The sequence below is a fragment of the Salpingoeca rosetta genome, assembly GCF_000188695.1.
Source record: "Salpingoeca rosetta unplaced genomic scaffold supercont1.3, whole genome shotgun sequence".
Taxonomy (NCBI): Eukaryota; class Choanoflagellata; order Craspedida; family Salpingoecidae; genus Salpingoeca; species Salpingoeca rosetta.
Window position 1 is genome coordinate 36,464 of NW_004754931.1, and position 26,627 is coordinate 63,090.

Consider the following 26,627-nt stretch of genomic DNA (forward strand, 5'->3'; position numbering starts at 1 on the left):
CTCCCCGTTCGTGTCGCTGCTGACCTGTTCCTCCGACACTCCTGCCGCTGATGACGACTGTTGCTCACAGGCCTCGCACGTGCCCAACAACCGGCGCCAGACCCGTGAGCACGCTTGACGCCGCAGCCACGCCAGCGCCATCCCCTCTCTGTGCCACCGCTGAAGAACACAGACTCAAGCATGGCCCCAACAGCCTGCAGGTCACGAATGCCTTCACGGGCAGCAGATGCCGCGGCTTGAGTCACGTGTTCGTGAGTTTGCTGTGTTGCCTCCAATCTCTGCGCACGCACTGCAAGTGTTTTGACCTGGGCCTGTTCGCAGCATGTTTGCACATGTGTGAGAGTGTGTGTATGCGATCGGATGCGCACATAAGAGCAAAAATAGGTGTGTGTGCGTGCGTGTGTGTGTATGTATGTGTGTGTGTGTGTGTGTGTGTGCGTGTGTGCGTGTGTGCGTGTGTGCGTGTGTGCGTGTGTGCGTGTGTGCGTGTGTGTGTGTGTGTGGTGCCATGTGTGTGTGGTGCCATGTGTGTGTGTGTGTGTGTGTGTGTGTGTGCGTTTCGTCGTATGTGTATGAGAGCATTACCGTGAATACGCGGCATCGTATGCTCTCAGCAGACAGTAGACCTGGCAACAACCCAAGTGAGATGGCAAGTGTACAACCTTACAGCTGTGCTCATGAAGGGCAACAGCAACCCACAACGACAGAGTACGCAGAGCGTAAGCACACAAACACACACACATACAAACACGCACACGCAAACACACTCACCACCACTACCACGACTGCGGACCTGATCGGGGATGTGGAGCGTCTCTGTGGAGATGAACGTGTGTTCGCATTCGCGTTGCAAGCGATCTAGGAGTTTGCGGAACTTGGCCGTGTCCTCAGCCAGCTGCTCTTCGCCATAGTCTCGCACCTGATGGTGACGCATCGAGGTTGAACGATGATGAGTTGACAACACGCATATGCAACATGTGCGGTCACATACAAAGCACAGACGCGACCATTCATTCAACGCACACCCGCACACCCGCACACACACACACACCCGCACACATGCACACACGCAAACACGCACACACGCACACACACACCTGCTGCTCAAACTTGTCGAGGACGGCTTGATAGTATTCGGCATCACCGCTCGCGTCAACCAGCTCTTTTGCCATCGATTGCGCATCTGCAGACCACGCACTGAAGCGCGGGTGGGACAGCTGTGGCCACGCAGGAGCACATGGAGACGTGTGGTGTGATGAATAATGTGATCGCGGAGCCAAGAGAAGTGCACTGAAAAGGGTGTCTTACAGCAGGAATGTGCTGTGTGTGTGTGTGTGTGTGTGTGTGTGTGTGTGTGTGTGTGTGTGTGTGTGTGTGTGTGTGTGTGTGACGTTGGTTTTCTCACATTCACCTTCCTGTCTTGTCCTTGTTTCTCTTCATCAGCTTCGTGACCGCGACATCACAGACACAATGGCGCACAGCAGAGCAGCAGTCAAATTAGAGGTGTGTGTGTGTGTGTGGGGGGGGGGTGTGTGGTGGGTGGGTGGGTGTGCGTGTGCGTGTGCGTGTGCGTGTGTGTGTGCGTGTGTCTTGTCTATCACATGCCCGTTTGCTTCGTTTACGCCGCCTGGACTCACCAAATGGCTGTTTGCATCCATCAACAGGTTGCAGAAGCCATTTTCGAGGACTTGCTCGTGGATATGACTGCCTCCCTCTCGCGTGTCCTGGCACCGTCGGAGTGATGATGCACGCACCAACGCGAATGACCCCCGTGTTTTGCGCTGCTGGCGGTGTTGTCTGGCCAGTTTGCACTCGAGCTTGCCCTTGCCTGTACATAACAACGACAACCCGCCACCCACTTTCCTCTCAATGTCCATATTGTGTGGTGGCGCTGCTGTCAAGCTTCACATCTTTGTCCATACGTTTATGCCGCTCATTTGATGCACCTACACTTGTTGCACTCGCTTTCGTGTTTCATTCACGCTTGGTATTGTCTGTGGGCTGGTTTGAACTGTTCATTCATCACTTTGCACATGTGTACAGCTAGTCGTGTTACCCTACCAAATACAAGGAAAGGAGTCATTCCATTGAATCAACGAGAATGAAGCTGAAGCAAAGTTGATTACCGGCGACCCAACAGGAGCCTTGACAGCGCACAAACACACGACCGTGTACCGTCATCACCACCAGCAGCAGAGCAGCATCTCCCCCCCCCCCTCTCCTCCACGCACACACACACACTCCTCTCACAGCACCATGTCATCTGGGATCTCGAGAATGGGCTGCCCTGATGCATTGCCCTGTGGAAGTTCCTGGTAAACGCTGTAGAAGGCGCCACCGCCACAAATGCGCGACGGCTCGCCTGCACACGGTTTGTTGCAGTGGCCATCTTCCTCCACACGCGCATCCTCCCTGGCAGCCGGGATGGCGATGGTTGTGAGGGGTGTGTGTGGATGCAGGTGAGGGGCCGAGCAACGATGAGCGTGGGTGTGATGGTGATGGTGAGGGTGAGGGTGAGCGGGTGATAGGCAGAAAACGGTCAGCAGCAAGGACAAGGCCCTCAATCGCTCCAAAGAAAGCAAGAAGCAAACACAACTCAGGTGAGGATGTGCAGCATCAAGCCATGCCACTTGCATTGCAGACCTTGGAGGGTGTTTGCCGCAGTAGCAGTTGTCGCCAAAGTACAGGGCTGCATACGGGAGCGAATCGCGCTGGCACCGCCGCTGTTGTGGACAGGGAATGCAGTTGTGCATTGCATGCATAGCCATCAGCACTCACCGCCACATGCGCATGCACGCCCGTGTAAACTGTGCACCCCACAATGAGTACGACTTTGCACTCAACAAACATGCCTGCCCACACCACAACCATGCCCTTCTTACCCAGCAGTCGTTGAGGGTGAGTTTCCTGGACATGAGCTTGAGGAAGAAGCGTCCACCATCGCCTTTCAGGTCGGAGTAACACCCAAGATACTTGGTCGTCTCCCGCAGCCTGACACCAGGCAGTTCGTTGCCATTTGTGGCAGGGTTAGGCGCAACATTGGGGGGGGGGGGGGGTGATTTCAATCGTGTGTGGTGCCATGTGCGCGCGCGCGCGCGTGTGTGTGTGTGTGTGTGTGTGTGTGTGTGTGTGTGTGTGTGTGTGTGTGTGTGTGTGTGTCGTGTGACCCCACCCACCGGGGTTGCCAAAACGCGGGTAAACAGTCGAGAGCGGAATGAAGCCAGTGAGGATAACTGTTATGCCAGGTAGTGTAGCAAGGTGCTTGGCCCCATTGTCATCGGTGTCTTCCCAATTTCCATTCTGACGCCCGATCGGGCCATTATGAGTCGGATGTATCCCGACCCTAAACATAAGGAAGGGAGGGCGGGTTATAGCTGCTTCTACCGGGAAACGGTAACGAATTACATTCTGGGGATCGCCGGGAAGACTTCAGAATCAGGTACCTCAATGCCAACAGGCCCGCTTGGAGAGCATGTAGTTACAACGCTAGACCGAAAGAGGGTGGCGGTCGAGGATACGAATCCCCCCTCTCTGACTGAGTGGGATCCAACATTCAAGCATACTGCACTATTGGCTCGACGCGCATCCGGCCGGAAACCTCCGATTTAGTCAATGCTTGCGTGACTCCAGCCTTCGTAGCTACATTCGTTTCGGCTCGCCCGGACATAACCACTACGCTCATGGCACGGGTTACAGCTGGAAGGTGTCTGTTCCCGCGAACTTCCTTGGGATGGCCAAGTGCGATTGAGTATGAATTAGGGGCACGCCGTCACTAATTACGCAACAAAAGTGGTGGTGTGTGTGTGTGTGGTGGTGGTGGTGGTGGTGTGTGTGTGTGTGTGTGTGTGTGTGTGTGTGTGTGTGTGTGTGTGTGTGTGTGTGTGTGTGTGTTTGGATCGCGTCGCTGCCCTGTTGCTGAAACACCCCCTCCCCCTTTCACCCTGTGTCTCGCAAGCCATGTTTCTGATTGCCACGTTTCACCCCAAGCTTCATCGCTCTCACCTTCAAAGCGTGGGCTGTCGTTCATGCGGAGGTATTGCGTATCGCCTGGCAGTCGGTCCTTTAGTTTCGTGTACGATGACTCGTAGTAGTACATGCTCGCCACCCTAACACACACGCAGAACGCGCGTGGTGAGCAAGCTATGAGAATGCGCTGCCCACTGTTGTTGTTGTGACGACGTACCTGTCACGTACACACACACACACAGGCACACACACACACATGAACATGCTTTAACATGGATGCACCTCTCCATGGGTTCGGCAACCATGACGAGGTGGACGGCATTGGGGACGTATTCATCCATCCACGGCTGATATCCGCCACAGTACTGAAGGAAGAGCAGAGCAGAGTGGCAGTTTGAGTACGCGCACACATAACAGACATGACATGTCAGCACGCCCTTCGTTGCCCCAAGACACACGCACACATACACATACACACACACTCTCTCGCGCACCGTCCATGATCCGTCCTGGTTCTGGTGGACATGACAGCCAACGACGCTGCCGCCTGGCGAGGTGCCGTGATCGAAGAAGTTGTGACCGTAGATGAGGTTGAAGGTGGCATCCATGCCAAGCTGGACAGAGTTGTAGCGGTTGGCAACCTGGCAGCACGAGACCACAAGACAGACGCAACGCAACACACGTGTGAACGATGGATTACTGGGTAATGCTATTGAATTGACATGAGGGTGTTGCTGTTTCTCTCTCTCTCTCTCTCTCTCTCTCTCTCTCTCTCTCTCTCTCTCTCTCTCTCTCTCTCTCTCTCTCTCTCTCTCTCTCTCTCTCTCTATCGCGCCAAGGTGTACCAACTCACACTCATATGCACCTTTCACTCACCTTCAAGTGCTTCTCTTCTTGCAGCCGTTGGAAGACGGATGCGATGGTTGTGGATGCAACCTTGAACGCCTTGATGAAGATAATGTTGGGAATGACATCCCTCTGCCCACCTCCACCACCACCACCGCCGCCGCCGCCATCCTCGAGTGCTGCGACTGAAGCTGCTCGTGGTGAGGCACGAGCGTGCGTGGGCGCCACTGCCTTGGTTGCGTGTGGTTCTGTTGAATGAGCTGCCGTTGCCACAGAGTTCCCTTGTGCGCTGGATGCACCTGTCTTCTGCTTTGTGGTGCACTTGCAATCCAAGCATGTGGTTGAGAAGCCTGGACAACAAACAAGGTGTAAACGGTGGGGTGCTGGAGTGGTGAGTGCACGGATGTGTCAAAGCATACACACACACACACACACACACACACACACACACACACAACCTTGAATGAAGCTCCCGCCAAGATGGCCTGTCTTGCACGCGGCGCCTTCACAGTCAAAGTCATCCACGCAAATGCAGAAGGTGCCTGCCCGAGACACGGCTTCCTGCGTAGTGGCCAGAGGAAGAAGAAGGACACGGGCACGCGCATGTTGCGTGGTGTGGTGGGGGTCAACGACAGTCACAGTGCACAAACGCAAAGCCTCCCTCCTCCACACACACACACACACACACACACACACACACACACACACACACACACACACACACACACACACACACACACACACACACACACACACACACACACACACACACACACGTCCAACAGCCCTGAGCTCACCTTTGAGTTGGCAGGGCACAGGGCTGCCTCGATGGGCACAGCAACAGCCAGCCGCACACAGAGTAGCGCCAGCACTGCGCTCGCAACCGCCACCATCGGGTGCATGAGTGCGTCTGTGGAATGTTGTGATAGTTGAGTGCGTGCGTCTGTGGAATGTGTAGTATGTGTGTGTGTTTTTGGCGCCTTCGGGGTTTTACAGAACGATGACGATGATGATTTGATGACGATGATGATGATGGTGATGGTATCATGTCAAGTGATTCGAGCAAGCTTCTTTCTCTTTGTGGTGCAACGAACGCGTGGCATGACAGCAGCAAGCAAGCAAGCTAACGGGTGTGACAGACAGACAGACAGACACACACACACGCGCATGCATCAGCAGTTGTCTACTTTCCTTTCTTCTTCTTCCCACCATCCCCCTCATCCCCTGCGTCCTCGGGCGTCTCATCACCCAGCGCGGCTGCGGGCACATGCAGGACGCTCATCGTCTCGAGTCCCAGCGGTGGCGGACCACCTTCCTCGTACTTCAGCTCTGCATTCAGCTTGAACACGCGGATGCCCTGCAGGAAGTAGCCAGGCTCCTCAGACCGCCGCTCAAAATGGAAGTGCAGTAGAAACCTGTGAATGGAGGTGGAAGGTGGGATGAAAAGGTTGCGTCAAGGTGGGGAGGGGGGAGAAAGCAGCTACAAACGCTGATGCACACACACCCACACACACACAAAGACATAAACACAGACAGCCAGACAGACACACAGACAGCCAGACAGCCAGCCACACAGACACACAGACACACAGACACACAGACACAGACACATACACACACACACGCACACACACACACACATACACACGCACACGCACAAGCAAACAAAGGCACGCTCTCCACTTACGTGGTGTGGTTGCAGTAGAGGAGAACGGATGGGTACCAGTGGTTGAGGTTGGCGTGGGGCTTGCGACACGGCGCAACAAGGTCGTAGTTTGGCTCCAGGCTGCGCTCGTGCTCTGGCACAAAGGTGCCCGGCAGGGAGTACATGGGGAAGAGGGTCATGTGCCGTGGCTTGCCGATGTAGCTCTCGACCAGTGGCGCCTGTGTGAACTTCTGCACAGCCCGCTCAAGCGCTTCCTTCTTCAACATGAACTGCGTGCGCACACCATGTCACGCCATCGAGCCGCAAGATAGGATGGGGGTGGGGTGGGGAGGGGATTGGCAGTTTGTGAGCTCGAGGTAAGCAAGGAAGTGGGGAAGCAGTCGTCAACAAAACCGAGCAAAGGGGGGGGGGGGGGTTACACATCAAGTCAACCACACACACACACACACACACACACACACACACACACACACACACACACACACACACACACACACACACACACACACACACACACACACACACACACACACACACACACACACACACACACACACACACACACACACAACGCACACACACACACACACACAACGCACACACACACACACACACACAACACATGTACAAACAAACACACACACACCCACATGCACGCACCTCGGCGACGTTTGCGTCCTCCATGACTTCAACGGTGAGAACATCGCTTGTATCGTCTTGAACGGCGAGAATGGTGAAGAAGGAGACGATGCTGGCGAACAGCAGCCACTTCATCATGGTCAAGATCCAGCCACCAAGACCCCGACGCCTAGAACCCGAGTCTCCTCCGGCGTCATCCTGCTCATCACCATACCGATGGTAGTGCTCTTCCCTTGCTGACGGCGGCGGTGTTTTGCGTGCATGAAACGCTGGCCTGTCCTGTCGAGCGTCGGATTGCCTCGCATCCTGCTGCGGACCGAAGTCCATCTCATCAATGTCGCGATACGCGGTCTCCCGCTCGGCTCTTTGTCGATGCTGTTGTTGAACCTGCTTGCTTGGGCCATACCTGCCCAACGCCCGCGGGAGCGTGTGCAGGGATCGAGCACCAACAAGCGGCGGCAGCACCACGCCCAGCGGTGGCAGCAACCCCAGCGCCGGCCCTGCACAGCGGCACTGTCTCTGCGTGTCAGCGGTTCCGTGTGTCACCATCGTCGAGGTTCTTGTGGTGACCGTTGCTGCAGTCAAACACCTCACCACGGGCAAACAACAGCGGCCTAGGCGCGTCACTGTGGAGAGCCGCTGCAGCCCAGCCGCCGCTGTCATCATCGCAGCACCAGCTGTAGAAGCAGCACCAGTAGCAGCAGTTGTAGCAGCGCGACTTGACCAGCCCAGCCCTGCTACCGCCAACAGTGCCCGTTGTCCACTCACCATCATCATTGTCACCAGCACTGTTGCTTCTCCGTTCGTCGTCGTTAATCCAAACAAACAGACAACAATGCGCAGTGTGGTGTTAGTGGTGGCCGCCGTGTTGGCGTGCTGCTGTTGTGGTGGCGGTGTTGGTGGCGGTGTTGGTGTTGGTGTTGTTGGAGCAAAACCAGGCGTGATCACTGGCGCACAGCGCTTGGCGACAGACGCCAGCCTGCGACAAGCCACCCTCCAGGGTGTGTGTGTGCGTGTGTGTGTGTGTGTGTGTGTGTGTGTGTGTGTGTGTGTGTGTGTGTGTGTGTGTGTGTGTGTGTGTGTGTGTGTGTGTGTGTGTGTGTGTGTTCTAAAGCTCACAAGCTCACCAGCTCACAATTGTCACACCCCTTCTTCTCTTCTCACCCCCCGCCCAACCAACCCCCACCAACCCCGACTCACCCGGCCTCCTCCTGGACAGGCCGCGTCGGCATCATCTCAAACCCCACAGGCATCCTCAATAACTTGACGCATATCGTCGACTTTCTGCACACGGCACCCGATGTGCGTACGCACACAACACTTGCCTTCCTGCACGTCAGCTTGACCGTGTTCCCCGCTCTGCATCACTGAAGCACGCTTCGTTGTCATGTCAGCTCATGCTCGCTCGCTGTGTCCACCGCTGCGTTTGCCCAGGTGAATCTGGTGTCCATCTATGGGCCCGAGCACGGCTTTCGTGGCGACCACCAGGCTGGACACGGCTCTGGCGACGTCTACACAGACAACCGCACTGGCCTCCCCGTCTACAGCCTCTACCGCAAATATGTGAGAGCCAGCGTGTATGCAAATGTGGGAACGTACATGTACATGACTGGGTGTCGCGTGCTTGGCTCAAGGTGCGAGTCCCTTTCAACGCTTGCGCTTCCACCCTTTCAATGCTTGCGCTTCCACCCTTTCAATGCTTGCGCTTCCACCCTGTCCTCCACACTGACACACGTCTCCTCCCTACCCCCTCCCAACACACGCACGCACGCGCAGGGACCAGATTTGGCCAAGGTGCTGGAGGCCGAGAAGCTCGACACGCTGGTGTTCGACATCCAGGACGTGGGCTGCCGCTTCTACACGTACATCTGGACGCTGTGGGATGTGATGAGTGCGCTGCCCAACACCACCATCCCGCACCTTGTTGTGCTGGACCGGCCAAACCCCATTGGGGCGAACATTGTGCAAGGGCCCGTGCTGGAGGAGGCATTCTCCTCGTTCATTGGCAGATACGCCATCCCACTCCGCCACGGCATGACCGTCGCAGAGCTCGCGACGTTGTTCGTCAGCGCACAGCGAAACGCATCAACATCGTTTTCACCACCATCAACATCCCCTTCATCGGCTTCAACTTCATCACCATCATCACCATCATCAGCATCAGCATCGTGGGGCGCGTCGTTGTCTACTGGCACACACGCGTTCAAGCTGACCACGGTGACAATGCTCAACTATGAGCGCAGCATGCTGTACTCTGACACGCACGTGCCGTGGGTGCCGCCTTCGCCCAACATGCCCACGCTCAACACAGCGCTGGTGTACCCCGGGCTGGGCATCATTGAAGGGACGAACATGTCTGAGGGGCGCGGCACGACGTCCCCGTTCAACCTGTTTGGGGCGGGCTTCTTCAACTACACCTTCATCGACAGCCTGCACCAAGCAACCGCAGCCACAACCATCACAATGACCGCAGACCTGTCCCACCACAGCGCCACCACCACCACCACGAAGAACACCATTAGCAACAGCACCACGAGCACCACCACGAGCACCAACACGAAGAACAGCGCAAAGCACAGCGGCAGTGATGGCGATGGTGATCTCTTTGCCGGCGCTGCTGTTCGGGAGGCGTACTTTGTGCCCACCTTCTCCAAGTTTGCTGGCGATGTGGTCACGGGTGCCGAGCTGTATGTGCTTGACCCGAGCGTGTTCAATCCAATTGCCTGGGGCCTGGCGGTTGTGCAGGTTGGCCTGCGTGCCAGCCCAGCGTCCATGCAGCTGTTTGACGCAGACTTTGACCTGCACTTGGGTAACAACTCGACCAGGCTCATGCTCACGCGCGGGGATTCGATCCACGCCATCGTTGCTGCGTGGCAGCCGCCCCTCCAACGCTTCATGCACACCAGACAGCACTTTCTTCTCTACTGACCACTCTGTGCATGTGTGCATGCGTGTGTGCTTGGGTTGACGTGTGTGCGTGTGTGTGCATGTGTGCATGTGTGTGTGTGTGCATGGGTGCATGCGTGTGTGCTTGGGTTGACGTGACACTGATGCGTGTTCTTGTGTCGTGCGTGGTGTGTTCGCTCCAAGCAAGCAAGCAAAAGCAATCAAAAGGAAAGCAACAACGCAAAGCACGCCATTGGTCGTTCGCCACTGACAAAAAAACGGAGGATGCAAAGAGAAGAAGGATGGGCTGGAAGACGTACGTCCCATCTGTGTGTGTGTTTGAGGGACAGGAGAGATCAAAGTGCCTTCCCCAGGCTGCCTGACCCCACCACCAACCGTAACCCCCCCCACTCCCGCTCACGATACATCTTGTTGCCTGCATGCATGTATGCATGCGCCTTTGTTCTTTCCTCTGTTGCTGTGTCCGCTGGCGCAGGTTGATCGCGCTGACGCTGGGGCTGGCGGTGGTGTTTGTGACCGCCGGGCAGATGTTCCTGGCGCAGCAGCACCACCGCAAGCACCAGCACCAGCACCTGGCCTTGCCACACTCGCTGCTGACGGCAGCGGGCAGGAGCCGTGGCGCTGAGGACGGCGCAAGTGGAGCCAACCGCGTGCATGCACGCAACGGTCGCCCTCACCAGCCACGATATCCGTTGTTCCGGCATCAAAGACACCCGGACCACTCCAACCACCCGCTCCCAACCAACATGCAGAGGCCAAAGAAGATCACTCGCGGCCCTTCATCGCATCACGACGTCACCAGGCCGTGGTTGACCATCTTCACCATCCTCCCCGACCTCTCACCACTCTCATCATCGCAATTCTCTTCACCGACAGGTCAGCATGCATGGTGTATGTGTGTGCATGCGTGCGTGCGTGTTTGTGTTTGCGCGTGTGCGTTTGGGCATGCGTGTGTGCATGCGTGCGTGCGTGTGTGTGTGTGTGTGTGCGCGCGTGTGTGTGTTTGTGTGCGTGTATATGTGCGCGTGTGTGTGTTTGTGTGCGTGTATATGTGCGTGTGTGTGTGTGTGTTTGTGTGTGTATGTGTGCGCATGTGTATACGTGCGTTGTCTTCTCCTTCTTCTCAGTGTCATGTCTCTGCGCATCTCTCTCTCTCTCTCTCTCGAAGACTCAGCCCTGCACTTCTTCCTCTTCCTGCTCATCCTCCCCTTCTTCTTCCATCTTCTCCTCATGTGATGCAGCACTGCGGCATCTGCAATCGCAATCCAAGCGAACGCTCCTCGCCCTGCTCAGCTGGGCGGTTCTTGGCGTGAGTGACATGCTTCCATGTTTGCACTCCTGTACCGTATCTGCCTCTGAACGTTGAGAGCGGTTGTGCAGGCCTGCCCGCCCGCCGTGTGTTCGCCTCTACCCACCACTCACGCATGCTGGCTCTGCTGTCCTTTGACCTGCTGCTTTGAATTGCCGTGTGGGTGCAGGTGGAGATTATTGCCTTTGCCAACGAGGACACGTGCCAGGTCGTGCACATTGCCTTCCAGCAGCGCACGTACTACGGCATGTTCACCTGCCGCCCCATCCTCTGCCGTGAAGTGAGCAGTTGACGCGTGTTGTGTGTGTGTGTGTGCATGTGTGTGCATGTGTTGTGTGTGTGAATGTGTGTGCGTGTGTGTTATGTGTGTGCATGTGTGTGTGCGTGTGTGTTATGTGCATGCTATGATGTGCCCTGCATGTGTACGTTGTGTGTGTGTATCCTTGTGTATGCGCGGTTGGCCTTACTCTCACTACATTCGTTCCTGCACGTTGGCACTGTACTCACACCAACACGATCCAGTCCCGCCTCTGCTCACCCACATGCACACTGTACGCTTTGCAACAGCGTGGCGTGCCAACGCTCGACTGCCCCTTCCGTGATGTCAAAAAGGTACCTACACACTATCGCGCACGTGCGCATATCTACACATATAGTCATTGACTCACACATTCACATGCGCTCATGCGCTCATGCTCTTCATGCCCGTATTCGCTTGCATGCACGCAATCATGTCGCAGAGGGCAAAGGCGAACACCATCATGTATTCAAACTCGGACGTCGTTTACTTTCCAAACCTCGCCAGCACCGTTCATCAGGTTTGTGTCTCCATGCAACCTCAAGCATGCCCACATATCCCGACTGTACACACACACACACACACACACACACACACACACACACACACACACACACACACACAAGCCTCTGGCGTCTCACCTTTGCTCTGCATCCACTGTCAACCTCTAGATTGCGGGTGCTTTTGGTGATGCCTTCTTTGCCGTTGGCAAACGAATCGATCTAACCCTTCAGGTACACAAGATCTTCCAATGCCACGTACATGTCGTGCTTGCTTGCCTGCTTCACTGTGCTCACCCCACCATCACCAACTCACCCCTTCCTTCTGATGCTGCGTGCAGGCTACATCTAGTTTTGAAGACCACTTTGTTGCAGAGGCAGCCACCTGTATTGAAAAGAACAAAGAGTACGTTTGCGCGTGGCTATTTTGCTTGCTTGCAAGCACGCACAGCACGCCCCCGTTTGCAGGCGCTTGCTGAAGAGCTTGCATGGCGACACCTGTTGACTCTGCTTCACACACACACACACACACACACACACGCACGCACACACACACACACACACACACGCACACACACACGCACACACACACACACACACACACACACACACACACACGCGCGCGCGCACATACATGCGTCTACGCAGGTGTGTGCATTTGTTGCAGGCGTGGCAGACCACGTTGCCTGGGGCCCTCAACCACGACAGAAATGGCATCGACTTTATGCTGTTCCCTCGCGACCTGCGCTTCACGGTCAGCTAAGATGATGATGGTGGTGCTGGTGGTGGCGGTGGTGCTGGTGATGATGATGATGGTGGTGATGGACGAAACAAATGATGGTTGTCATCGTCCTTGCTTTGACATACACACGCACACGCACGCACACCCAATCGTCTGTGCTGTGCATTTCCTCACCCACATTTGTGCCCTGCGTCACATCGTTTGCTGTTGCGTTTGTCAGGTGCCCAAGTTCATGGTTGGCCGCATACAGTGGGACCAGTGGCTGCTGCTCAAGATGATTGTGGACCCGCAAGTCACCACCGTCGAGGTGTCACACGTCACGCTGGGGCTGCACATGCACCACGGCACATACAAGGCCAGCCACGCAAAGGCCGGCACAGACCACAACGTGGAGCTTGCACAACGTCTACCGCACCAGCGCGTGCACGCAAACGACCACGTGCAGATGAGGGGCACGGTGTGGCTCGGGCGGCTGGACGAGGTGGATGTCGTGGCGTTTGCACCCGACACATGGGAGAGGTGGCAGTGTGATGCGGGCATGAAGGGTGATATTGAAGGCACACGCACGCGCGCCTTGCCTGATGGTGCCAACAGCACAGCTGCGAATGACGAAGAGCAGGCAGCGGTCCAGCGGTCCGCAAAGCTTGCAATTGAGGACATTAATCAGCACCCAAACTTGCTTCGGCTGCCATCATGGTACTTTGAAGGCGAGGTATGAGGACGCATGTGCGTTGTCACCTTGTGTTTCCGTGGATTATCAATGCTTGCCGCTCTCTCTTGCACCTTTGCTTGCTATCCCGTGTGCTCGCTCCATCCCTCACTTTTCTCTCTTCACGGGCTATACACACACACATACACACACACACACGAATTCCACACACACACACACACACACACACACACACACACACACACACACACACATACATACACGCATACATACATACAAGGTGAGCAAGGCGAGTGGTCTCAGGGAAGATTACATGACGACGACAGCAGAAACGGAAGAGGCGCAGCAGCTTCGCTTTGTTCCCAACAAGCAGTCACTTGATTTGTTACTGTTCAAAGCACACAGCATCCTCCACAGCCAGCGGTTTGTGCTGATATATCCAATCGAGGACCTTGCCGAGGTAAAGGGGAACATGACACGCACACGAACGAGACATGTGTGCCTGTTTGCTTGCAGGCAACTGATTATCTGGTGCACAAGAACCTGCGGAAAGCTCGAGTTTCTTCTTGCACGTATTGAACCGCCTGGCATTTGTTCCCGCCTTGATGTCGTGCTCTACGATTCAGGTCCCAGCGTCGCTGGTGACGGCGTGTCACGCGGACGCCTTCAACCACGACGTGTTGTTTGTGACGCGTGATCCCTCCGTATGGCACTGGCTCACCACCCTCCGTCTCCACGTCTGGCACGAACCGTACGTCACTTTATTTATGCTTGTGTATGTATGTGTGTGCGCTCGCACGTGCGTGTGATTGTGTGCGTGCGTGTGTGTGTGTGTGTGTGAGTGTGTGTGAGTGAGTGTGCGTGCGTGTGTACGTGTGCGTGTCTTAGCGTGTTGTCATCATCTGCATCTTCTTGCTTCTTCTTGTGCTCTGCTTGCTTACAGACCTTCCACGTCCCAAACGGACACGCTAACTGCCGTGGTGAGTTCAGCACAACACAACGAGCCTCACTCCATCTTACCACTGTCCGTCTCCCTGTGTGTTGGTGCCGCTGTGACTTCTCACCCCCACAGCTTTTCGTCACACCTTCCATTCACTGTTTTTCCCCCTCCCTCAGTCCTTTCCACCACACCTCATCGTCGATTCCGCCCCAGCCACATTCCTACATTCACCCCCTCCTCCCACTAACCACCCTTGCATCCACACGCCATCGCGTGCATTCATTCCCCCGTCAGACGGCGGTGGTGCTGCAAGCTGTGCAGCTTGGCTACAGCGTTGGTGTTGGTCGCTCACACCACCTCATCAACACGACACAAAACGCCATCTTCGACAGCCCAGATGCCGACGTGCTCATCGTGCAAAGTGCGTCGTGCGTGGGGGTTGTCATGGTGATGCGAGCGCATGTGCATGCGCATGTATTTGCATGCGTACGTATGTGTATGTGCATGTATGTGTGTGTATATGCACGTGTGCATTTGCGACCATACCCTGCCTGTCCTCCTGTCTGACTGCCCCACTTGTCCTTTCCTCTCGGCTGCTCACACCGCCATCAACACGCTGTTCTCAGATGATGCCCAACAGCCCGTCTTCCTCTTCACGAAGTGTGTTGCTGTTCTTGTCTTCAAATGCAATGCAATGCGCTGACACACAAAACCCAGCTTTCACACACGAGTGCCGCAAGACTCATGCCAGCTCACCGCACGTGCGTACACCGCAACCCCTCCTTCCCTCGTCCTCCCATCCCATCCCGTTCTGTGCATTCTCCATTGCTATTTGATTGTCCAATCCCAGATCACGCCCACGGCTGCACACGCTGTGGCTGCGGCTGCACGGCACGCTGAAGAGCGAGGGGCGAGCACGCGCGAAGGTGACCACGGGCACTCCGAATGTACTGACGGCCATCACCAACGCCCTGTTCACAACGGCGCACCTCCTCGGTGCAGATCCGCCCGATGTCAGGTGTGTGTGTGTGTGCAGAAGAGGACGCTCTTGGGGTTTCGTTTGATGTGCGGACGTGCTGTTGTGTGGTCGTTTTGGACAGCTGCCGCGATTGCTGTTCTGGCGGCCACTGACGCCGTGTGCTATGCCATACCGCTGGGCCGCTGGGTTGTTGCCTTGCTTCTTCGTACGTTTCTTTCAGGTCAACACATGCCGTGGTGGAATCTCCACAAGATGGGTGCGGGCTGTCAGCGTTGTTGCGTTCCGCCAAGTTTCAGCACATTGCCGATGTGCTTTACGCCTCATCCGCAGGTAGGTGTGTGTGTGTGTGTGTGTGTGTGTGTGTGTGTGTGTGTGTGTGTGTGTGTGTGTGTGTGTGTGTGTGTGTGTGTGTGTGTGTGTGTGTGTGTGGACATAGTGCAAGACCAGAGATAGTCTGTGTTAAGAATAGCACGCGATCACACGATCACCCCGAGGCGTCTGCCGCCGCCATCGCCATCCATCACAGCATCACCACTGCATTGGAGTTGTCACCGTCACCATCGCCACCACCACTTGTAGCACTTGCGCTTCTTTCTCACCCCATCCCTCTCTCGCTCTCTCCCATTTTCCTTGCGTTTGGATGTTCAGAGCATGCGCTGGACGCACGCTCCATGGCTGAGGTGTACAGGGAGCTGTCTGGGCAGGACATCTGCCAAACCATCAATGCCTTCAACACCCACGCACCACACCTCCCCCACTCCCTCTTCATCGATCAGCCGCAAGCGGTCGCCGCCATCCAAAAATACCCCACCATCCTGCGCTGCAGAAATTGATACGAAGATATTAGTAAATCGTCCCCATCCGAAGCCAGCTGGTGTTGTTTGTTGTTGTTTGTTGTTGGTGGATGAGCAGTTCCAGCCAGTCAACAGCATCCATATCCGCACCCCAGCACACCCGATCAATCTCAAACCAGCACTGAGTTCAGCATGAGTGGTGGACCACCGGGGCAGAAGAAGAAGCCCCAGGCATACATCTCCAGCTGCTTGACGGAAGCAGACAAGGATGTTGTCAAGGGCGTCATCTCCAACGATCCCTCTGGCCGCAAGAACAAAGTGGGTGGTGCTGCTGGTGTGATGATGGCGGTGTGGTGTGGGAGTGTCAGATTTCAAAGTGACTTTGATCTTTATGTGTGTTTGTGTGTATGTGTGTATGTGCTTGTGTGCGTGAGTGTATGTGTTTGTGTGTGCGCGCGTGTGTGTCTTTGGGTGTATGCGTGTGGGTGTGCGTATGTGTGCATCACCCCCCCCCCTCTTCCCCTACATGGATCGTCACCAATTCCGTTTGTTAACATTCGTATCGCTCACGACCAACGTGTGTGTTATTTGTTAGGCCATGGTTATGGTTGCTGCGCAGCTGTACCGCGGTGACCTTGGCCGCTGGGACCACGTGGGCACTGGTGAGCACATCCCATGGCATGATTAGCCATTGCCATTGCTCCCACGCCATGTGTCCACCACACCAACAGCCACCTTGGCTCCGTACTCGCTGACACCACACCCCAGCTTCTCTTCCCACAATTCACGTTCGTTCACCCTCTCATGCTCTTGCTTGTTCGCTCGTACAGGGGTCATGTGCCTGGTCAAGGAACCGGCGCGCAGGAACTTCACCATGCGCTTCGTGGACATTGATTCGCGTGCCCAACTCTTTGGCATGAGTCTCTTTTACGAGCTCCGGTTTGAGCGCAAGAGGGCCAACCCCACCGTCCTTCAGTTCTTCGATCCAACGGTGCGTTGTGTTGTGTATTTTGTGCTGTGCGCTGTGTTGTCGTGTGTCGTGTCATGCGTTTGGGCGGTTTCATTCCGCACGCCACCGCACCGCAATTACGCCACGCCCAACGCGCTCGCATGCGATCACACAACCAACGACGTGTTCACACCGCCGCTGCTGCTTACCTGCATTTCGTTCTTGGCAGGGCTGCCCCGTGGTCATCAACTGCATCACGGATGAGGAAGCGCGCGAATTCAGGCGCCGCACTCTGCGCAAGATCAAGCGTATGTTGTTGCACGTTGCTTGATTGGGCATCATGTTTCATGCATTGATGGCATCATGTTTCATGCGATGATCGTGTTTCTGTCGATGCTCATCTTTATCGCTGGCAACCAATGACTCACATGGACTCCTTTCGCATGCACGCGTATATTTGGGCGACACTGTCGCCCGGTGATGCATGTACAGCCAAGAAGGACAAAGGTGCGCGCATGTGTGTATGAGCACGTGGGAGTGTGCGACCGTGAGAGCATGTGTGTTTGCGTATGCACGATCTTCGTTACACTTGTCCGCCGTGTCCTGCGTTCACACAAAACTAAGCAACTCACTTCCTCCTCACCATCGCCATCACATTCACCTCCACCTTATCATTGTCACCACTTTTTCATCGCCACCACCGCCAGCCCCCGGTCCCCCGCGCAGCTCGGTCGGCATGTCCACGCCCTCACCCCGCCCGTCGCCAATGTCCCTCTCCTCATCGGGCCCACCCCCGTCGTACCCGCAGTCGTCACCGTCGTCTGTCCAGCCGTTCTCCGGCGTGTCCACGTCCAGCACCACCTCCTCGGGCAGCAAGGGCACGAAGAAGGGCAAGGGCAAAGGCAAAGGCCGCCCAAAGCTCGACAAGAGCATGATTGGCGGGCCCTCAAACTTCCGCGTACGTCTTCATATATGATGGCGTGTGTGTTGTGTTTTGTGTTGTTGTGAGTGATTGTGCGTGCGTGCGTGTGTGTTGTGTGTTGTTGTGAGGGAGTGTGCGTGCGTGTGTGTGTGTGTGTTGTGTTGTTGTGAGTGAGTGTGTGTGCGTTTGCGTGTGTTGTGTGTTGTTGTGAGTGAGTGTGTGTGCGTGTGCTCGTATTTCAGTGCACCCCATCACTTTGCTCTGTATTCACCCCCACCCACCAACCTCCAACAACACGCCATCACGTACATGACGCAATGCAGCATCTTGGGCACATTGGCCTTGACTCTGAGGGCAACTTTGATGCAAGCAACATCCCTGGCGAGTGGAACGAACTGCTTGAGAAGGCCGGCATCTCCCACGACCAGCTCAAGGACGAGGACACGCGCAAGTTTGTCGAGGAGTTTGTCAACAGCGCCGGCGGCCTTCCGGTCAGGGATCTGTGGCGCACGCGTGTGTGCGTGTGTATCTGCATGTGTGTGCGTATCTGCATGTGTATCTGCGTGCGTGCGTGCGCGTGTGCGTGCGTGTGCAACGAAAGATCATCGGTGGGGATGTTGTTGTTGTCATGTTTGGTCCTGTTGTCGTCAATGTTCCATGCGCTGTGTTCGAGCTCCTTCCCATCGCCACTGCCACCACGGCTCATTCTTACGCTGTTTCCTCCTCTCGTTGCTGTGCGCTGCAGCCTGCCACCTCCCAGGCGCCATCGGCTCCGCGTCCCGCCGCTCCCCCAGCCCCTCCAGCGTACTCGCGAGGTGTGTGTGTGTGTGTGCGTGTGCGTGCGTGTGAGTGATCGCGAGAGAGAGAGAGAGAGAGAGAGAGAGAGAGAGAGAGAGAGAGAGAGAGAGAGAGAGAGAGAGAGAGAGAGAGAGAGAGTGTGTGTGTGTGTGTGTGTGTGTGTGTGTGTGTGTGTATTTTCGTGTGCTTGCTTGTTTGTGCGTGTTTTCGTGCTTGGTTTAATTCTGTCTTGAGCCTGCCTTCTCACACATGTTGCGTGTACTATATGTGTTCGTGAATGACACCAACTGTTGCAGGCCCGCCCCGATCCAACGCACCACCGCCACCGCCGCCATCGCACGGCCAGCGCAGGTGACACGCTCTGGCAGCAGCGTCTGCTTTCACACTTGCACATGTGTTGTGGTGGTGTCGCGTGTTGCAGTGGTGTCTCACGCCTTGTTCTCTTGCCTCTACCGCAATTTAACCATTCACTTCACCTCACATCACCCCCCACCTCGCATGTGTACGCCCTTGTTCACCCCACTGTAGTGCACCGCCGCCGCCACCACCGATGCAAAGTGCGTTTCTCGCTCCTTTTGCTGCTGATCCTGTGTTACGTGTCATGTGTGCCATATTATTTCTTTCATCCTTTCATCATTTCACCCTCTTGCCTGCATGGAGCGTGAACATTGCACACGTGCTTCTCACCTCCCCTGTTGCGCATCACCCCTCTGCTGTCTGACGTGCACAGGCCGCGGCGGCCCACCACCACCCCCGCCCCAGACAACCAAACCTCGTGCGTGCACTGTTCCCCAATTGCTCTTTGCTGTTCACTGCCGGCAGCACATGCGTTTGCCCAATGCTCCATAACCCCGGCCCCCTTCTTGTTTTGCTGGGCAATTTTCAGCACGTCCTATTGTTGTTCCGCACTATCCCATCACCCAACCAACCAACTCACCAACAACAACCTCACCAACCATACCCTGCAGCTGGCCCACCCCCGGGCCGTGGTGGACCACCACCGCCACCACCGCAGACAAACAAGCCGCCGCCGCCACCTGCACCAATGGGTACAGGGGCGCCACCGCCACCCCCGCCACCAGGCATGGGGGCAGGCGCACCCCGCCCTCCACCACCACCTGCGATGGGAAGTGGTGCACCGCCGCCGCCGCCGCCACCGCCGTCAGGCGGCATGGGTGGGCCACCACCTCCTCCTCCACCATCAGGGGGTATGGGTGGTCCGCCACCACCACCGGCTCCCTCTGGTGGCCGCGGCGGTCTTCTGCAGCAGATCCAGTACGTCATGCAGTGCTCGCACACTTGTGCTTGCAGGCACATGCTTGTGCTTGGTGTCAAGAACACAACTTCACATGCTGTGCGTGATGTGATGACCTCATGATCGTCCCAACCTCGTTCCAACACCTTGCTCCACTCGCTTTCCTCAACACACTGTCCCTTCTCCTCTTCCCTCCCTCTTCTTCTGTCTTCTCTCCCTGTTTTTGTTGTTCCATCAGCCAAGGCAAGTCGCTGAACAAAGTCGAAACCAACGCCAGCCGGCCCGCTCCCTCTGACGACCGCGGTAACCTGCTGGCTGCCATTCGTGGTGGCAAGTCCCTGCGCAAGGTTGAGGACCACCAGAAGAAGATTTCGCCCATGGCCGGAGGAAAGCAGTCGCAGTCCGGCGGCGCTGCTCAGGACGGCGGCGGTGGTGGCGGCGGCCTCGATGGGTACGAGCAACGTGGTGGTGGTGTTGTTGTTGGTGTTGTTTAGTGTTGTGGTGGTGTGCGCTGTTTGCTCAAGTATGTGTTGCATATGTGCGTATCGCTTGCATTGTTGCGCTACTTTTCCAAGCCTGTCTCACCTCCCCCACCTCCCACAACTCACTCGATGCCCTTCAGGTTGGCGAGTGCGCTTGCAATGGCCATGAAGATGCGCAGCAAGGCCGTGCACGGCAGCGACGACGACGACGACAGTGACGACGACTGGGACGATGACGATGATGACTTCTGAATGCAATGTCACATCCCATCACGTGTTGCTTTGCTGCCTGGTCGTGTTCTTGTGTGCAAGAGGTGTCTTTCTTCCTTCTTCAGCCGTTTCCCTTTTGTGTGGCTTTCCTTACGTTGTCGATGCGTGGTTCGACGTTGTTGGTTTGATCGGCGTTTACATTACAATGCACGAGTGTGACAACTTATGAAGCAGCAACGGGAGGGCTAACGACAGATATTGGTGCAGGAGGCAAGGGGGAGAAGCACGCGTCAGAGCGAGCGCGAAACCTTACACACACACACACACACACACACACACACACACACACACACACACACACACACACACACACACACACACACACACACACACACACACACACACACACACACACATCTCGCTCTTCATTTGAAGGTTGCCCAGTCCGAGTCGTCCTGGTGCGCCGGATAAAACTTGCGGAAAAACGCCTCCAGGCATTGCAGCGGCAGGCCCGGATGGAGGACAACATATGGCGAGACGGGCGGGCGGTCATCGTCACCGTTGTCGCCGTCGGAGGAGGAGCCGGGGGACTCTCCACGCGAAGGGACGGGTGGCAGGTCAGACTGGTGGAAGGTGGTGGAAGGTGGCGAGGTGGTGAGTGGGGGATGAGAGCAGAGAAAATGGGTAATGGACGACGGGCAAGCGAACAGATGCAGGCGAGAAACGGAGGGGTGGAGGGGAACGGAGATGCAAAGATATCAGCACAGACACACAGACACACAGACACACACACACAGACACAGACACACACACACACAGACACAGACACACAGACACACAGACACACACCAGCGGGGTGCCGTTGGTGATGAGCCACTCGACGAAGAAGCGGTTTGGATCGTCCTTTGGGAGACACGGGCGCTCAAAGAGGCGGCACACGACCTGCGACAGGTAGTTGAGCTCAGAGCTCTCGGAGAGATAGCGCTAATGGGCAAGGGTGGGCAGGGATGTTGGCGTGGTGTGGAGGGGCAAGATGAGGTAATGTACCAGGGTATGGAGAGGCAGCAATAGCGAGCCTGACACGCGCGCGCACACACACACACACACACACACACACACACAAATACAACACAATACACACATGCACACACACACAATACACACACAGCGCATCACGCAAGCCACCGCGCTCACCGTGCCGGAGCACCATGTTCTGTAACCGCACGAGCGACCGGGTGGTGTTGGCATTGTGGGGAACCCAGCGTGCACCTCGCCCGTGCAGCAGCCCTCGTGGTCGGAGTCCTCTTCGTCGCTGTCATCCTCACACACAACGCCTCTGTCAAACATCAATCCTTGATCGTCTTCCTCAGCCGTGCTGCTGCCTCCATTGTCACTGCCATCACCATCGCCGTCATCATCGTCGTCGTCGTCGTCATCAACAGGAGCACCAGCGGACTTGGAGCGACGGGGGCGGCGCTTGTGCTTCCGCTGCTTCCGCTGCTGATGTGTTTGCACACGGGCTTGCTCCTCTTGTTGTTGTTGTTGTTGTTGTTGTTGTTGTTGTTGTTGTTGTTGTTGTTGTTGTTGTTGTTGTTGTTGTTGTTGTTGTTGTTGTTGTTGTTGTTGTTGTTGTTGTTGTTGCTTCTCACCATCACCATCAACATCAACATCACCATCGGCGCCGTTGTGCTCGTCGTTGACATGTGCGCCCGTCTCCGTCTTCTGTCGCTCTCGGCGCTCCCGCTGGAAATCTGGCGATGCGGCACAAGGGCGACGTGGTACGTCAGCGGTGGGAAAATGAGAAAGGGTGAGCGCATGCACACACACGTGTACACACACACACACACACGTGTACACACACGTGTACACACACGTGTACACACACGTGTACACACACGTGTACACACACGTGTACACACACGTGTACACACACGTGTACACACACGTGTACACACACGTGTACACACACACACGTGTACACACACGTGTACACACACGTGTACACACACGTGTACACACACGTGTACACACACGTGTACACACACACACACACACACACACACACACACAGAAGGCAGCAGCAGCGAGTGCCCACCTTGGATCCACTTGTGGCCAAAGAGGCCGTAATCGCCGCACCGCATCACGTTCAGCATCGAGTGTATGTGGCTCTCGCTCGTAAAGTACAGCCGCGTGCGCACATTGCGATCGGGGGTGCGGACCTGCCGTATTTGTTGCGAGTGTGTTGTTGTTGTTGTTGTTGTTGTTGTTGTTGTTGTTGTTGTTGTTGTTGTTGTTGTTGTTGTTGTTGTTGTTGTTGTTGTTGTTGTTGTTGTTGTTGTTGTTGTTGTTGTTGTTGTGAGTGTGTGTTTGTGTGTGAGGGAGCATGTAGCGCCACATGCCCAGACAAAGCCATGCAAGGCAAGCACACATCACTTCCAAAGACAATGATCCACCACCACCACCACCACCATCACCATCATCGTACGTGGATGAAGCTGTCACGGCCGCTGTCCAGCCGGTGCGAGACCTCGTGCTGGAACATCTGATGCGTCGTCTCCTTCCCCGCAGCAACTTTCAGGTCATGTACCATCTGAACGGTGTGTGTGTGTGTGTGTGTGTGTGTGTGTGTGTGTGTGTGTGTGTGCGTGTGTGTGCGTGTGCGTGTGTGCGTGTGTGTGTGTGTGTCCGATTCGCTGCCACAATGCGGTCGTATGCACGTGCAGTAGCCATCAACATCATCCGCCCCCCTCTCTTTCCTTTGTCCCCAGTCCCCCCTCCTCTCTGTCACTCTGTCTCTCTGCCTGTATGACTGCACCTTTCGCAGCAGCTGTCCGGAAATGTTGCGGCCAATGGCAATTTTGTCCTCGCGTGTGATCCCGTATTCCTGCGGCACCACCACGTCCGCCAACGTCTGCAGTGGGGAGGTGGCGTGGTGGAGGCAGATGGGTGAGGGTAGACAAGAGGAGAACAGAAGACGAGGGGATGTAAGGAACAGACACACAGACACACAGACACACACACACACACACAGACACAGACACACACGGACACACAGACACACACATGCGCGCGCACGCAAACAAACAAACAAACAAACAAACAAACAAACAAACAAACAAACAAACAAACAAACAAACAAACACACACACACCTTTGAGAGGGAGAAGACGGTTTCCATCTGGGAGAGGCCGAGATGGGAGTTGTGCAGGACCATGTACTTGGCGCTATCATAGATGTCCGGGATTTTGCTCACAACAAACGTGTCGTGTTTCGCATCGTAAAACTCCTCCTGCAGCTTGTGCCAGCGCCGCTGCAGCAAACCCACGGGCTCACCCTGCACCACACACGACACGCACCATGGTTGCGTCAGTGTTGGTGTGCGTGTGCGTGCGTGCGTGCGTGTGTCCTTTGTTGATGCACCAGCAGCAACAATTCAGAACCTGGCTTGACAATGGTATTCTTACCACCAGAAACACACCATCACGCACCATGCACACAACCATGCACACAACCATGCCCACGTTTCACCAATCGTTCAAGCTATTGGCCAAACCCTGGTTCGTTCGTACCCTGTAGACGGGGATGGAAGGGTTCTCTGCAATCTTTCGATCAAGATCCTTCACCATTGACGTCAGCTGCTCATACAGGTCCTGCATTGCCTCCCGTCCGCTCGAAATCGCATCGAGTTGCGCCTCTACAGACAGCGACAGCTTCTGCACACGAGGATGTGGATGTGTGTGATGGTGTGGGTGGGAAGGAAAGATGAATTGACACCATTCAGCTCACTGCTGCAATCACACACAGCAAGGCAATCACACACGCGCGCGCATAGACAGACAGACAATCAGACAATCAGACACACACACACACACACACACACACACACACAACAACACACACACACACACACACACACACACACACACACACACTCATTAGGCCGTCCCATGATATAGAGGAGGCGTCCGCTATCTGGAAGTGTGGGTATCGTTCACACGTGGTCTGACGATGGGACCTCAAATACTCCAAAGGAACGAGCACTGATTCTCCTCATGTCTTCACTACAGCGTCTGATGTACACACCATACTTGTCCTGCCATCCGTCGCCGGCATTCTGGACCGAGTTCACCTGGCCATTCGCGGACTTACTCTCGCACGAGTTAGCGGACTGGCATTAGTCGAATGGAAAAGAATGCCACGTAAAATTAGGGATGTCATCCAACATTCATGGGGGGTGGTAACATATCATGCTGGTCCACAGTGCGCAATTATCATCTACGGTCCCAGTAATTTGACTACGTCCACACCATTTGCATCGGGGGCGACTTCCCAGGCATGCTCAGTCGTTCCCTTGCTTCGAGTAAGCACACACGTCTCAGGCTGCCTAAATACAAACACACACACACACACACACACACACACACACACAACACACACACACACACACACACACACACACACACACACAAACGGACCCTGTCTGGGACGAGTTGTTGCTTTGCGTGGTCCCAGTCCTTCGTTTCGAGGAGCAGGCGGCCAATCGTCTGCTTGACGCGATCCATATCCTCTCGTGCGGCCTTCGTCTCGTCCAGCAGCATGTTCACTGCCTGGTCCTTGCGCACGAGAGACACGAGGATGGGCGTGATCTCGCCGTCAAGCTGCAGCAGGCCCTTCGCAAACGCAGCTGCTCGCATGGTGATTGAGGAGGGGGGATGCGTGGTGAGGGGTGACCAGGATCGGTGAATGTTGAGGCAGACACAGGTATGTGGCTGGATGGTCAGGCAGGTGGGTGTAGACAGCCTGACAGATACACAGTGTAAAGAAACGAAACGAACACACACACACACACACACACACACACACACACACACACATACACACACACACACACATTCACGCACGCACACACCTGCTGTCATCTGCACACGGCCCTCGTCTGAGGAGTAGAGCTTGAGGTCGTGGCGATAAGTGCTGTGCAGCCGCAGCAGCCCGTTCATGTCTGTGGACCGCGGGTACATGAGCTCCCGGAAGTCTTGTCCGGCGCGCTGTGCCTGATGCAATCCGCTCGGTGTCAGCTCGCCGCCCCATTTCATCACGAGCTTCACACCTTTGAGCGCGTGCGTTTCGCTGTCGACAATCGGTTTCACCTGCAGCTTTCGGTTGATGCCTTTGCGCGTGGGAGGGGAGGGTGAGCGTATGAGTGAGGGAGTGTGAGTGAGGAAACAAGTGTGCGAGCGAGTGCATGTATGTGTGCATGCGCAAGTGCTTGTGTACGCAAGTGTGTACGTGTGTATGTGTGACTGCGTGCGTGCGTGCGTGTGTTCATGCGCAACTGTGTGCGTGTGTTCATGTGCGTGCGTGCTTACCTGAGATGGGCCAGCGCGTGAGGACCTGTTCAATCTTAATGAGCGCCTGTCGCATTTCCTCCGTCAACGTCGTGCTTGCAAGCACTTTCTGGATGCACGAGAGAGCGTCCTCAAGCTGCAGTTTGGTGCAAGGGGGGGGGGGTTGAGGGGCCAGGGAGGGAAAGGATAAACAAGGCGAGAGCAAACAGAATTCACTGCGGGCCACTGATAAAACCCCCGTGACACTTCCAGAACAGCACGAAGGGAACACGACAACAACGATCATCATCGACAACAACAACAACAACAACAACAACAACAACAACAACAACAACAACAACAACAACAACAACAACAACAACAACAACAACAACAACAACACAACTAACACAACTAACAACAACAACAAC

The 26,627-nt window shown here is 55.7% G+C and overlaps 7 protein-coding genes across 7 annotated transcripts in view; 4 read left to right on the forward strand and 3 right to left on the reverse strand.

Annotated features, from left to right (window-relative positions):
* Positions 1–118, forward strand: part of PTSG_01578 (uncharacterized protein) — a gene marked incomplete at its 3' end in the record, with an annotated part of 10,301 nt that extends 10,183 nt beyond the window's left edge. The window contains exon 10 of the mRNA XM_004997502.1: positions 71–118. Coding sequence (XP_004997559.1) covers positions 71–118 — 48 coding nt within the window. The remainder of the gene's footprint in view (positions 1–70) is intronic.
* Positions 119–581: 463 nt separating this feature from the next.
* PTSG_01579 (uncharacterized protein) lies at positions 582–1,877 on the reverse strand (the record flags this gene model as incomplete). Its single annotated transcript, XM_004997503.1, has 4 exons — positions 582–626; positions 794–919; positions 1,098–1,217; positions 1,860–1,877. 4 exons carry the CDS (start codon positions 1,875–1,877, stop codon positions 582–584), a joined length of 309 nt encoding a protein of 102 aa, XP_004997560.1.
* Positions 1,878–2,246: 369 nt separating this feature from the next.
* On the reverse strand, positions 2,247–7,780 carry PTSG_01580 (uncharacterized protein; the record flags this gene model as incomplete). Its single annotated transcript, XM_004997504.1, has 13 exons — positions 2,247–2,412; positions 2,644–2,723; positions 2,883–2,991; positions 3,173–3,233; positions 4,003–4,106; positions 4,249–4,331; positions 4,461–4,607; positions 4,843–5,162; positions 5,271–5,373; positions 5,610–5,722; positions 6,022–6,227; positions 6,500–6,747; positions 7,139–7,780. 13 exons carry the CDS (start codon positions 7,778–7,780, stop codon positions 2,247–2,249), a joined length of 2,382 nt encoding a protein of 793 aa, XP_004997561.1.
* A 24-nt stretch (positions 7,781–7,804) lies between these two features.
* Positions 7,805–10,045, forward strand: PTSG_01581 (YbbC; the record flags this gene model as incomplete). Its single annotated transcript, XM_004997505.1, has 4 exons — positions 7,805–8,118; positions 8,337–8,419; positions 8,552–8,680; positions 8,894–10,045. The coding sequence occupies exons 1-4, from the start codon at positions 7,953–7,955 to the stop codon at positions 10,043–10,045; spliced, it is 1,530 nt and encodes a 509-aa protein (XP_004997562.1). The 5' UTR covers positions 7,805–7,952.
* A 229-nt stretch (positions 10,046–10,274) lies between these two features.
* Positions 10,275–16,352, forward strand: PTSG_11757 (uncharacterized protein). Its single transcript, XM_004997506.1, has 18 exons — positions 10,275–10,319; positions 10,500–10,900; positions 11,266–11,333; positions 11,503–11,613; positions 11,901–11,945; positions 12,074–12,151; positions 12,303–12,365; positions 12,473–12,537; positions 12,780–12,885; positions 13,094–13,585; positions 13,824–14,003; positions 14,170–14,294; positions 14,487–14,523; positions 14,778–14,904; positions 15,110–15,143; positions 15,334–15,501; positions 15,683–15,792; positions 16,111–16,352. The coding sequence occupies exons 1-18, from the start codon at positions 10,306–10,308 to the stop codon at positions 16,293–16,295; spliced, it is 2,409 nt and encodes an 802-aa protein (XP_004997563.1). The 5' UTR covers positions 10,275–10,305; the 3' UTR covers positions 16,296–16,352.
* PTSG_11758 (uncharacterized protein) lies at positions 16,298–21,123 on the forward strand. The gene is made up of 14 exons (XM_004997507.1): positions 16,298–16,574; positions 16,852–16,918; positions 17,087–17,247; positions 17,435–17,513; positions 17,698–17,712; positions 17,913–18,163; positions 18,451–18,618; positions 18,873–18,942; positions 19,222–19,276; positions 19,454–19,482; positions 19,656–19,700; positions 19,894–20,200; positions 20,419–20,631; positions 20,803–21,123. Exons 1-14 carry the CDS (start codon positions 16,449–16,451, stop codon positions 20,912–20,914), a joined length of 1,698 nt encoding a protein of 565 aa, XP_004997564.1. The 5' UTR covers positions 16,298–16,448; the 3' UTR covers positions 20,915–21,123.
* Positions 21,124–21,297: 174 nt separating this feature from the next.
* The window catches only part of PTSG_01584 (Hisppd2a protein), a gene marked incomplete at its 3' end in the record, with an annotated part of 11,732 nt that continues 6,402 nt past the window's right edge, over positions 21,298–26,627 (reverse strand). Inside the window, exons 5-15 of the mRNA XM_004997508.1 lie at positions 26,239–26,353; positions 25,782–26,039; positions 25,348–25,556; positions 24,442–24,585; positions 24,024–24,206; positions 23,688–23,783; positions 23,358–23,462; positions 22,968–23,091; positions 22,067–22,623; positions 21,722–21,856; positions 21,298–21,495 (exon numbers count right to left, since the gene is read on the reverse strand). Coding sequence (XP_004997565.1) covers positions 21,298–21,495; positions 21,722–21,856; positions 22,067–22,623; positions 22,968–23,091; positions 23,358–23,462; positions 23,688–23,783; positions 24,024–24,206; positions 24,442–24,585; positions 25,348–25,556; positions 25,782–26,039; positions 26,239–26,353 — 2,124 coding nt within the window. The remainder of the gene's footprint in view (positions 21,496–21,721; positions 21,857–22,066; positions 22,624–22,967; positions 23,092–23,357; positions 23,463–23,687; positions 23,784–24,023; positions 24,207–24,441; positions 24,586–25,347; positions 25,557–25,781; positions 26,040–26,238; positions 26,354–26,627) is intronic.

Coding starts and splice junctions, on each gene's coding strand:
- PTSG_11758 (XM_004997507.1), top strand. CDS start 16,449: ATGAGTGGTGGACCACCGGGGCAGAAGAAGAAGCCCCAGGCATACATC. Junction 19,483..19,655: donor GCCGCCACCACCGATGCAAA/GTGCGTTTCTCG, acceptor TGACGTGCACAG/GCCGCGGCGGCCCACCACCA. Junction 20,632..20,802: donor GGTGGCGGCGGCCTCGATGG/GTACGAGCAACG, acceptor GATGCCCTTCAG/GTTGGCGAGTGCGCTTGCAA.
- PTSG_11757 (XM_004997506.1), top strand. Junction 11,614..11,900: donor GCCCCATCCTCTGCCGTGAA/GTGAGCAGTTGA, acceptor GCTTTGCAACAG/CGTGGCGTGCCAACGCTCGA. Junction 14,004..14,169: donor CAATCGAGGACCTTGCCGAG/GTAAAGGGGAAC, acceptor TCTACGATTCAG/GTCCCAGCGTCGCTGGTGAC.